Source organism: Scylla paramamosain, chromosome 45 (assembly GCF_035594125.1).
Source record: "Scylla paramamosain isolate STU-SP2022 chromosome 45, ASM3559412v1, whole genome shotgun sequence".
NCBI lineage: Eukaryota > Metazoa > Arthropoda > Malacostraca > Decapoda > Portunidae > Scylla > Scylla paramamosain.
Window position 1 is genome coordinate 5435001 of NC_087195.1, and position 13082 is coordinate 5448082.

Here is a 13082-nt window from a genome sequence, read left to right on the forward strand (position 1 = left end):
AAACAAATGCCAGCTGACCGCTTCGGAACGGTGTTTGGTGTACCCTTACATATCAATACCTCTCCTCCAGACCTCCATGTCCTCCACACTTGCATCTAGTAGCTTCATGTATCACAACGCAGGCACACCTGAGAATATTGGGAAAATACTGAAAATTACGTTAAATATTGTTTTCCTAACATTTTCCTCTTTTTTCTCCACTTTTCCTTTCTTCTTCCCCTCCTCTATTTGTCCTTTTCTCTCTCCTCGTACTCCTGTCTACAAGCCTGACTAGAAACACCTGAAAAACTCTAGAAATTACGCTAAATACTGACACCGACTGGAGCGGCGCGAGGTCCCGGGTCCCATTAGCTAATGACGTCACGCTTATTTACGTGCCGTAACGGATTTCATTTTGAAATAGACCCCCAGAAAAAAAAATGGAGCTAGGTTCGTATGCCTTATATATTATGACTTGACAAATATTTTAATTAATATTCAAAATATCTTTATATCTCCAGCCTGAGTAATATTAAAGAAATATCCAAATGAAATATGGAAACAAAAAAAGAAAAATATATATTCGATACCATTAAAACCATTGAAAAGTCTACACATTTTGACTTTACAGGAATAAAAACGCTCTAAAAAATATGAATTATCCTTTCATACAATCAAAAGTTACCAAGAACCAGCAGTAAACAAATAAAACAGAAAAGTGTAAGAAAAAGTGTTGGAACATAAACCATTGAAAAGTTCACCCATTTCAACTTAATAACACTTTTAAAAAAATATGGACTATTTTTTCAAACAATCTAAAGTTAGTTACAAGCTGAAACAGAAAAAAAAAAAAATAAATAAATAAATAAAAATGTTATAATATTGACTTTTAATAGGACTATAAACCATTTTAAAGTCCACATATTTAACTCATCAGGAATATAAAACACTTAAAAAAAACATAAGCGATTTTTAGAAGCAATAAAAATTTAATTACAGCTTGAAATAAAAAAAAAAAGTCCCTTTCTGAGCTATGTAAAATTCAAACGAAAAAAAACAGCCTATATCTATATAGACAACAGCAAATTCAGCATACTTACTTAACAGAAGCAAGAAAAACACTTCAAAAGCAACTTAACATTTTTAGAAACCATAAAAAAAACTTACTATTGAAGCCGAAAAAGCCGATTTAGGAAAATCTAAGAAAAATACTGGAACCCACGCACAGGGACAGATAGAAATCCATCATGGCGGCCCTTGGCGACGATCTCAATCGAGAAGTTTGCCTCAATTATTTTCATTATACCAAAACCTAGGCAATAACAGATGTGTCTGATAATAAAACTAGAAATTTGGCTCCATTTTATGATATAAGAAGCAGATAATAGGGACGACCCTTCAATATCTGGCTAAATTTCTAGCTGTTTCCAGACTCAGATGTGGAAAAACTTGTAGACAAATTAATAACCTAAAAAAAAAAAAATAATAATGATAAATAAATAAAAATGTCCAAATAACGAATAACAAAACTTAATTACAGCCCGCGCAGAACCCCGCCCAGTCTTTCCTTACCCCTTCCAAGTTGGATGAGGGGAGGCTGGCACAGATGTACTCACCGCTTCCTCTCTGGTGTTGCTTGTGATGTTTGGTGCAGGAAGAAGCTGCCGAGAATATGAAAACACTGACCAGTGCTGACCAAAACACTCCAAAGCTTATGATGTTCAGTGCAGGAAGAAGCTGCCGGGAATATGAAAACACTGGTCACTAGAGTGTATGTGGCAAGATTGACCAGTGCTGCCCAAAACACTCCAAAATGCCCCTACTTTCTAGCGCCACCAACACCACCGCCACCTGGCTAGCCCTCACCGATTCGTAGACCGCCCCACACACACACAAATACACACACACACACACTCACAGGCACGGACTGGCAGCACCCAGGGAGGCGAAAGTTGAGTTATCAAATAATATGTCAACCGCCATCCCACACCCCCTATGTAATATAAATATCCTGGCTTCCCCACTCCCACCCCTTGCGTGATGTAACTCCTGGCTTCCCACCATTCTCCCCGTTAATTGTTAACTGCTCATTACAGCTAGTATACATGTTACGGCTGTTAAGAGAGAGAGAGAGAGAGAGAGAGAGAGAGAGAGAGAGAGAGAGAGAGAGAGACAGTCACTCATTTCACGTGACCCTTCGTCTCCCTTACACACACACACACACACACACACATAACCAATATATAATTTTTCGTGAATATTTTCATTGTGTGAAGTAGTAGGAAGAAAAAAGAACGGAGAGGAAGAGGAGGATAAAGGAGAGAAGCGGGAGCCGGAGGCGAAGGGAATAAAAAAAAAAAAAAAAAATACAAGCATGTGATCCTCTGGTGAATCCTCTGGTGAGCACTGGTTTGCGAAAGAAAAAAAAATCGTGATGGGAGTGAAAACAAGTGGCTGAACGCGAAACTTTTTTTTTTTTCTCTCACTATGATTTCCGCAGAAGAATATCTCACTTTGGCATTATCAATTTCCGCTGCCCGTAGGAGGCGCCTGAGCTGAGGCAATCTGTTGCGACGCAGCGTACCTACATTAAAGGAGTGGTGTCCTCTCGCTGGTTCCCTCCCACTCTACAAGGGGTGTTGCCTGAGGAGCAGGGGATGTGCCGCAAAGACGGTGTGAACACCCCGCCACGTGTGGACTAACAATGCTCGTCTCCTCGGGTCATCAAACAACAAGAGACGGGAACGCCCCGCTACTTGCGCAGTTAGCTGTGTAATCATCTTCCGGCTGAGGCATGGGTGATAGAAGGCCTGGCAGTGTCGCCTGTTAGTCAGTTGGTCTGCAATGTCACGTAGGGGCTGTCACATCGCTACCCTCGCCCTCGCCTGTTGGGTCTGGGTGAGGCTGGTGGCCGCCACGGAGTCCTGCCAACTGGAGCGCACCACCACCGCGGTGAAGATGCCCGTGCAGGTGGAGATGTGTGTGGACAAGGACAGGTATATGGCAAGTCTCATCTTTAAAGACGAGGATGACAACTCCTTAGCTATCCTGGACATCGGGGAGAAAGACGAGGACATTTGGATGACGTGGAGGGAAAGCGCGAAGTGCCCGGATCAAAAACTGTCCCGAGGCGTCATGCAGAACAGCTGCCTGAACCTCAAGATTCTGAAAGACGAGGAAGGACTCCACCTTTTGTCCCACAGTGACGATCTCCTTTATACGAGTACCCTGCCTGTGCTGCACAGAGCCGTCAGGGTGAAGGTGCAGAAGCCATCTTACTACAGGACTTGTTCATTCAAGCCTAAACACGCTACAGTCAAGTCTTTCCTCACAACGACCCTGCAAGAGAACTACACAACGGCCACGCTGGACCCCGGCCATGAAGAGGAGGACCAGGAAATGGTGGTTCTGCTGACCGAGGCGGCGTTAGTAGGCGTGGTTTTGGTACTGAGCGTTGTGGTGCTGGTGCTGATACTGACCCTGAGGATGTGATGGCCTGCGCCCTGCCTCGCTCAACACACCTTGCTAACCTGTCATCTGTCATAACAGTGATTACCTGCAATGTAACTTTCTTTGAAATCTGACATTGATAACCAATGTAAAAGTCAAACCATCATTTGACTTACCACACATTTTCCTTTTGTTCACATTAAATTGTACAATTTTTTGGAAACCACAAGTACAATCTTTTACCTTGAAAGATCCCCATCCCAGGTCTGTCATCCCCAACTATTTTCTAATCGACTACGCAAGCTATTACTACTACTGGCATCTCTGGGCTTTTATTTTTTTATTGGAATTTTGTTACCCTTGGCCAGTGTCCCTCCTACATAAAAAAAAAAAACTGCTACTACTACTACTAATACCCCCATCAATAAATAATAATAATAATGATAATAATAATAATAATAATAATAATAATAATAATAATAATAATAATAATAATAATAATAATGTAATAACGCCTAGACCAACCGCGGGATGCAGACAGCAATGTTTCGTAAGTGTTGTAATCCTGTGAGGTGAGGAAGCTGCGAAAACAAAGGCGAGGGGAGGAAGTGCCATCACACACATCACATCCTCGCCTGCCAGTGTGTCGACGGTGAGGGGGGAGGGGGCACTATTGCTGTTAGGGGAAAGAGAGTGCTACCTCTTCCTTCCCTTTATTATGCTTTATTTAGTAACTTTCTCTATATCTTCCTTTACGTCCTCTCATTTTTTTTTTTTCCTTCTTTGGGTTTTATTTTCTAATTTACAATTATAGGATTTTTTTCCGTCTCCATTTAGGGTGTTGATACAATTAATTAGCCAAAAATAAAGCAGTAATTTCAGTTATGATACTTTTATGGTGGTGATGTCAGTCATGTCATCTTGCGCTTTATATTTCCTAAGCATTTATAATTTTTAATACGAGATGCCCTTGCAATTAACTTTTTCTATCTCTATTTTTTGCTACCTTAGAAAAAAAAAAAAAAAAAAAGCCACGCAATGTCTAATGCATTATTTCTTTTCAACCCTCACTCACTTGAACACTTGAACGTGGGATGGTACTGGGAGAATGATTGGTACTGGTGACTACTAAACCTCCAGTGACTTAGCCCTCCAGTGATCCCTTAGCCCATTGTTCTTGCTGTCAACTTTTTTTCTTTTATTATTCACACAAAGACCTCTATTCATTTAGCTGATCTTGGTCGTTGAAATTCTCTCTCTCTCTCTCTTTCTCTATAAGGACATTCCCTTTTGTCTGCTGCCCTAGGCTAATCCTTAGCATCCCACGTCCATTTAAGTGTCCCGTCTGTACACTTCTAATAGCTTGGTGAGGCGCTGCTGGCCATGCTGACGTGTGGAAGGAAAGGGAGCTTCACCAAAGGGTCAAGCCAGTGGGGTTAGGCTTTATTAGCGGACTTACTATGTACAGTACTGGACACAAGGTCAACACAGATCCCTGAAACAGGTGTGAGCGGAGAAGCTCTCTCAACTAAACTTTTCTGGATAAACGTAGATGAAATTTCTGAAATGTATGAATTTGTGAGGTGGATGATATGATTTTTATAAAGCTAATAAAATTCTTTCTTGCAAAATATTTTGGAAAGCCTTTAACAAAACTGAATTGTTACTCCAACAGTTGTTACAAATAGTTCCACTCCACCCACACCTTATTAACTATGTCCACTTTTCGAGAAAAAACCCTACTCCCAAAATTGTACAGAAGAGACCCCCCCGGGCGGGGGCGCCTCCAACACCGTGAGAAAGTGGGCTTGGGGTGTTCTATACATTACATACAAATAGAAAACTCCATACATATTAAATAACATAAATAAAACCTAACTGTAAGGAATTCAAGAGATTGATTTACAAAAACCTGCTAGAGGGAAAAATTATTTGGGCCACACTCAGCTACTGCATGGCTACAAAATATAATGGATGTGACTGGACACTTGTTCACACACAGGACAGATGAATTTCATATAAAAGCATGAATATGTTCCATGTGTAATACTGAGGACAAACTAGAATGTGTCACATGAAAACTATACAAGACACAATGTTTTACAGGAAGGAGGTTTGGGGTGAGTCAATAGGGAGGAGTGGAGAGGAAGAGGGACCAGAGTCCTTAGACGGCGCATGGAGCTCTGCTGCTGCCCGTGGCGGAGCCGCTCGCTCACTACGGCAATGGATAATTTGGTGGTGCAGTCGCGTGCGTCCGGTCTAAGCACCTGGCCCTTGGTGCACAGCCTTCTGGTATGGATATATTGTTTAAGAGATCTCAGCTCAGAGCTCACAACTTTTTCAGACTTCCACAATGCTAGGAAATCATATGGACTTGTGGTCAACAGCATTGGCGGAAAAAATCTATTGTGTGGAACTTACTTCCTTAGGCACGCCCATTTCAGGTACAATTTGTTGAGCATTCACTTATCATTCACTCAGCTCCTCTCAAGCATCCTGAGGCTTCCTGGAGGGCTGCTGCTCATCATTTCACCTGACATGAGCCTCTAATGGGAAAACACCTCACTTCCACCAAAAAACAAAGAAAAATCCATAAACTCACAAAAAAAAAAGTAAATTTCTTCACGTCATAACATATAATCAACAAGAAAATCATAACAATTATCAACCTACCGAAAATTAAACTAATTAATAACCCAATAGAATTGTCATAAAACTTTTTGTAGTGTTGCACGTAATGCCAGGCGAGCCACAACATGGGCGGTGATGCCGGACTCCCAGTGGCGGTGACGCAACGGGAGATGTCCTGTAAAAATGGCGGGGAAACGGAAACCAAGACGACCTGCCCTTCCCTGCCCACCATCCTTCATGGACACCAGAGGACGGATGCTGGTTTGGGGGTGGGACACTAGCTGGGGCGCGTGCCAACTCAAGTCCTCCAATTCAGGCATTAAACTGCTGATCACAAATATTCCAGAACACTGCATGTGGAAAGATCTATGATTGGGTAAGCTCTAAGTGAGAGTTTCAGTTTTAAGATTTTGTGGCAGTTGAGATTATCACAAGATAAAAAACACTCACTTCTTGTGGCAGTGATTTGAAACTTTTAATGCACACTCATACACATACATACTCACACACCCAATCACACACACATCCACACACACGTCTGCATGACTATAACTAGGCCAGTCCCTTCAGCTGGTAACTTGGAAGAGAACATAATGCGCAGGCAAGGCTAATAAATAAAGATCGGGAAGTACCACCAACCACACGCAATATCTACCACCCCAACTACAGCTAACGTCAGCACTGGCTGTTCCGCAATCTTGGCAACCACTACATTATCAAGAAAGAACATGGTGGGTCCTGAAAACTGCATGTACAGAGTTTCTCACACTGGACGTCGGCACAAACACACTTGTCCAGATCACTCATAGTCAGTGTTGCATCTGCCCCATTTCCTTGAGTCGTTGAGATCATCATGCCTGGCAGAGTGGCAAAACAAGATACAGTTCCAATGTGCTTATTTCACAATCACATACATCACACTTTTCCCCATTCACTCTTCATTCAGGCACCATTTCATAATGCCCTTTTTTCTCACTGCAATCACCTCCAAGTAGATCAGGTGTGAAAAATGTGGCCAATGTGACTGTGAGGAGTCAACAAAGGAAGGCCTCTTTCTGGAAGGTGCACTGGCAGTGATGGTAATCTTAGTTATACCTTAGACTATTTGTAGTGCATTGCCTCATCTCTGCAGTAATGCACTACAACACACTAATGCTGAGTGTCTCTTGGGAAAAATGGATCTACAGCTTTGTCCATTTAGGGGCAATATTCATTTAGATTCCTGGTATTGATGTAGTGTGGCTTAAGCCCTTCCCATGTCACAAGGACAAGGGTGCCACCACTAGGGCTGGGGTTGGTCATGTAAGGGGGGTGGGGGTGCAGGAGGAAGGGGGTGGGGTTGGTACTTGGCCTGGTAACGTCTGTCCCTGCACCTGAAATTTGAGAATAGAATGTGCTTATGAAGGGAAGGACTTTTTTCTCATATTACTTTTCTTAATTTCATAATTTATACTTATCAATAAGTTCCTTAATTCCTTCCTTAACTAATTAATTTCATGTTTGCTCCCCAGTGTTTGTTGACCTTGCTCAAGGCTTACTCTATTCCAGTCTTCCTTGTGGTGCTGGACATGAGGCAGACTTCTATCATGGCCTTAGCTCACCCCTCATCATGACAGTCCCACAATCCTGCATCCCCTAGCCACTCACTCACATGCTGACAGACCATCCTCCCCTGACTGACTCACAGAATGACAACACCTCACCTCACCTCATCACTTCTACTCACTCAAAAAAATTAACACTTAAACTTCTATGGACAAGACAGTTTCCTCTTCACACCTCTGTGCATTTCTACGTACCGAGTGCAACACAAAGTTGTCATACACCTGGCAGAGGTCATTTAAGTGGTATTCTTCCAGCACCACGAAGCCCTCGAGGCGCGGGGCTTGGCGACGCGCACAGTCGATGCAGTGGACCACGTGCCGCCTCTCCTGCTCCTTCACAAACAGCACGTTGAACACCTGCAACACACCAGCGTTGTGTTACTCACATCACACACAACCACATTCTGAAACACTTCCATGCCACACCTTGGCTAGTTTAAAAAAAAACCCTAGTTGAAATTGCAATGAGTTTTGTTTTTATGGGTGTTTCTATGGTTCTAGTGACAAGGAGGAGGCAGTAGACATCTGCCAAAACGATAATTACTCCCAGTGATGTCTAAAGCACTGTTCAGGGGGTGCTGTGAACTTATTAAACCCAGCTGTGACCTCACTGAACGTTTCCCTTTGTGTCTCACAACACAAGGGGGCAGTCACAGCCTGCCCTCTAAAGACAACTCTCTTCCTCCACACAAAACTACAAGCACCTAATAACACACACACCCTTCACTCAAAAATTTCAAAATTATAAGGGTGACTCCTACACCAGTCTCGGAGTCCCCATCTGGGGAGGGGACCATAAATGTCCCCAGGTCGGACTGCCTTTCTGTCGATGACCCTAAGTGTCTTGACACCCCCCTCAACTTTTTTTCATTAACTTCTGCAACATTCGTGGTCTAAGATCTAATTTTCAATCTGTAGAACACCACCTCTCCTCTTCTAAACCTCATCTTCTTTTCCTCACTGAAACTCAGGTGTGAGGCAACTGACAGTAGCCCCTTTTCTGTTCCCTCCTACTTTACTGCACAAGACTTTCTTCTTTCTCTCACCCCTATTCTGTCCACCTCTCTAACGCAAGAGTTAACCAGTATTCTCAATCATTCATCCCTTTCTCAGGTAAACTCTGGAACTCCCTGCCTGCTTCTGTATTTCCACCTTCCTATGACTTGAATTCCTTCAAGAGGGAGGTTTCAAGACACTTATCCTTCAATTTTTGACTACCACTTTGGACCCTTTTATGGGACTGGCATTTCAGTGGGCATTTTTTCTATTGGATTTTTGTTGCCCTTGGCCATTGTCCCTCCTACATAAAAAAAAGTTTTAAATCATAAACATGAGAAGCACTCTTGAGGACCTGGCTAATTTCTGTGGCCTTTGAAAATAAGACATGGTGAGAGAGCAAAGTATTTCTGAAAACAGGCCATAATGTAACATGTCTCAATGTTAGTGAAAAGAAAATAAACATGTTACTATCATTTTAAAGGAACTGCAAATTCAGATAATCAAATGGTTGGTTTACTTGAGTGAATGACATTCAGATTCCTCCACGCTGTTGTTTTTCTCATGTGTCTGCTGAGAAGAAGGAATAAAAGTTTGTTGATGTGTGTGTGTGTGTGTGTGTGTGTGTGTGAGATGCTGGTGTGCCTGTGATCCTCTCAGGGCCTCACCTCTATCTCACAGATACCACAATAGTGTGAGGCATCAGTCCTTGTCCTCCCGTGGAACTTGGTCTGCAGGCCACACTGCTTCACAAAGTCTAGTGACAGACAGACTTGACGGAATGATCTCATTAAGCAGCCCCTGGAAGATGCAAAAGACATTACATTAGTTAGTTCTCCAAGTCAAGTTCACAGTTACGATTGAAATTTGAAAAAGAATATTTGTTTCATTTACATAATGATGTGAAATGAGCAAAATGCAAGACAATACATACTTGATGGTCTCAAAGAGCTTGGGATCAGACACCTTGATGTTCCGTGCCAGGTTCCACGACAAGTGAACAAGAGGTACAATGGACTTGAAGCTGTGCAGTTTGTTCCACTCGAAGCGTTCTAGAGCAAGGGTGTACTGGCGGGCTGTGAGTGGCCCCACATTCCATGCTATGTTGTTGCACCAACCCACGGCCTGCACCCAGTGAACACAACCTGTGGGGGAGGGTGGAGGCACCCTGAGTCACTGGTGGGTCACAAGGCAATGCAGACACATTTTTTACTGTGTATCATCATGTGTGGTCCTAGTTCATCTAGGGATGGTTTGCTAGGCTGCACAGTGTTCAGCAGTCTCCTGGTGCAAATCTAAGCCTTTAGTCTTTTATTATGAAGGAAATTTGTCACATTGATTTCAAAACCTTACAGAGTAAACAAGTACCCTGAAGAGGACAACAGGTGCCGAGTCTGATGCATGGAGCCATCACGTGTCTGAGTGTGAAGGGCTTACCTGAGTTGACCCAGACCATATCTCCCGGCTTCTGGTGGAAACGGTACACAGGAACATTCTCATCATACAATTCCTGAAGGTCGGGCCACCAGGACCCATGGAGGTAATTGGTCCTATTCCTGAAAGTTTGATACACCAATCAGAAAAAAATTGTGGCAATGAAAGACAAAGATAGCAAAAGCTTCTCTCAATATCATTAACCATTAAATTTCTGTTATGTTAAACAATGAATTTCTGTATCTACATAAAAACAATGCTACTAATGAATCATTGTGAAAAGAAGGAAAACAAAATGAAGGCACTGTGGCACACACATGCACACACATACACACACACACACAGAGTAGAGCCACACACTGCCACCACTCACCTCTCACACATGTTGGCGATGACTCCCCAGTAAGCGTCAGGCACACCAAACCACTCACAGTCCCCGGGGCCAATGTTGATGTTGATGGAGCAGAAGTTGTTATTCTCCTGGTGGCCGGGTGTTCTGGAGCCCGGCACCTGCAACACAGTGTGCAAATAAAGATGCTGACAGGTTCTCTGATTCTAATCTTAAGAAAAAGTTGTGCTACAAATCATTCATCACAGAATATTCAGTTCCAGCTGGTATGATCTTTTTATGGCTTCAAAAATATCCCTACAGAAATTGACACATTTTTCAACAAGAATTTCATTACAGCAACCAACATTGTTGTCATCAGAGTGCTCCTTTACCACCAGGCAGCAGCCACTCACCTTCATGTACAGCTGCACAGTGTTCATGCCCAGAATTGGGTGACCCACATGGGACAACATGTTGCCGGCTGACACCACTCTCGCGAAGGCCGGTAGCTTCATCAGCTCCTGCAGCTGCGGTCGCCACTTCTTTTCATCTGAGAGGTCGACATTTGTACCAAATTTAATCGTCTTGGGAGTCTTTTTCTTCTTGCTATCGTCAGTCTTTGGGGCGCCGGCGGCTATCCTATCCTGCTCCTCTTTGAGGCTCTCTTGGAAGCTGGACGCCTGGTACTGGGCATACTTGGCTATGGTGGTGTGGGAGCGGTGACTTGCACACGGCCACACCTTGGCCTCCGTGGTCGGGTCAAGGTTCTCATCGGCCTCCTGCTTCATCTGGGTCCGCACCTCGACAGAGTGTTCAGGGTTGGCCTCCACGAGGGTCTTGGTTGAAAAGAGACCCAGGTCTAGCTTAAGGGCTGAGGCAAGTCCCCTCACTACAGCTATTGGATGCTGCAGACAGAACTCCTGCAGCTGTGGTGAGAAGGCTAGTTTTTTGTTGTCTAGAAGTACTGATGGTGTGTTGGGCAGTAGCTGCTCCTTGTTTAGAATAACCTTGGGTGGTTCTGGTAAGGATGGGGGAACCTGTCTGTCCGTGACCATGCTGGAGTTGCGTGCACAGCTGCCTTGACCCTTGCACCCGTTGATGATCTCTGTGCTGGCCATGCTGATGGAGAAGACTGGCTCTGTTGTAGGCTCCACCTTGATATCACACAGTCTCATGTTCAGGCGGGGCTTGGCTTCTGATATGACGCCCTGAGTGGAGGGCTTCACATCTGGCTCTTCCTGCTTGATGTGGGGGATTCCCGGCTGCAGGCTCACCGAAGTGGAGACCGTGGCCGGGGCAGAGGTGGTGGAGGGTGAGGTGGTGGTGGTGGAGAAGGTGGTGTTGGGGAGGGCAACCTCAGGCCCGACGTCGCCGGCCTTGGTGAGCTCGTCGATGACGTCCTCGCCCTGCGCTAGGCGGTTCAGAAGGTCCTCGGCCAGTGACGTGGTGAACTCCCTCTGGCTTATAAGCTCCTTCAACTCCTGGAGCTCCTGGTCGCTGACAGTGGTCTCGGGCGTGATGCCACTCAGGTCCTTGGGCAACGCCTCGTTGATGTTGGAGTTGTTGTAACCATTGTTGTAGCTGTAGTTGGCAGAAGTGGTGGGCACTCCGTTTGTGTAGGCTTGGGACTGGCTGATGTACCCACCGGTGGATGAGGGCTGAGAGTATGCCTGGGTGGGCTGACTGAAGTTAGTGGTGGGTGTCTGGGGTCTTTGGGGAATATAGCCTCTGTTGACCCCATTGGTGGCCTGTGGAGTGAAGCTGTGGTGGCCTGACGGGCTGGGCCGCACCATTGTTCCGCCCGGGGTGTAGCCTGGCGCCTGGCCCAGGTTTGGGGACACCTGAGGGCCAGGCACGGCTGACTGCTGCTGCTGCTGGTGTTGTTGTTGCTGCTGCTGCTGTTGCTGCTGTTGTAACTGCTGCTGGTGGATCTTCATCTGATGTTGCTGCATGACCCTGTAGTTCTGCTGCAGCTGAGTGAGTTGCTGCTGCTGTTGTGGCGTCAGGTTGGCTTGGTTCTGCTGCAGGTAGTGCAACAGCTGCATCTGCTGCTGGTTGAGGTAGAAGTGTGGCCGCTGCTGGTCGGCTGTGATGTCCGGCTTGAAGCGCTTGGCGTCATTTCCTGCCGCTGGGTAGGGCGGCGGCGGCCCTGTGGAGCCGGTGGCCACATAAGGTGACCCATACTTCTGGTAGCCGCTGGCCCCGGCCGCCAGGGGTCGCTGGCTGGCGGACTGGTTCTGGCCAGTCTGCTGCCTGTTGGACATGTCTGTGGTGACAGGTAGATTCCAGGCCTCCTCAATGCTCAGCAGCTGCCGAGGCTTGTTTATTGCACTCGGCATGGGAGCATTTGCCAGCTGCTGCTGGAGAAACTTGATGCGCGGTGCGAGGTTGGGATTGACGGCCTTGTTGTTACCCCGTGTGGCATTCATGTAGCAGGCGAGGGCATCGCGAGGCTGGTTGCATGTCTCATATAGGATGCCCAAGTTAGTCCAGGCTGCGGTGTGTCCCTTGTCGTACTGCACTGCACAGATGTACGCCTGAAGGGCATCAATTGGCTGGTTCTGCTGCTGGTACAGGACTCTGCAGAGAGTTAAACCATTACAGTACAAGTGCAAAGTAAAAAAGAAACAGGTGTATAAAACGTCTACAATATATCC

General features: G+C 45.3%; 1 protein-coding gene across 5 annotated transcripts in view; it reads right to left on the reverse strand.

Moving 5' to 3' along the window:
- Nucleotides 1-4856: 4856 nt before the first annotated feature.
- The window catches only part of LOC135094529 (lysine-specific demethylase 6A-like), a 145469-nt gene continuing 137243 nt past the window's right edge, over nucleotides 4857-13082 (reverse strand). For all 5 annotated transcript variants that reach the window (XM_063994708.1, XM_063994706.1, XM_063994711.1 and 2 more), the window contains 7 exons: nucleotides 10839-13005; nucleotides 10468-10604; nucleotides 10098-10216; nucleotides 9595-9805; nucleotides 9329-9461; nucleotides 7860-8021; nucleotides 4857-7433 (listed from right to left, as the gene is read on the reverse strand). In XM_063994708.1, the coding sequence (XP_063850778.1) occupies nucleotides 7359-7433; nucleotides 7860-8021; nucleotides 9329-9461; nucleotides 9595-9805; nucleotides 10098-10216; nucleotides 10468-10604; nucleotides 10839-13005 (3004 nt within the window). In that variant the 3' untranslated portion in view covers nucleotides 4857-7358. The remainder of the gene's footprint in view (nucleotides 7434-7859; nucleotides 8022-9328; nucleotides 9462-9594; nucleotides 9806-10097; nucleotides 10217-10467; nucleotides 10605-10838; nucleotides 13006-13082) is intronic.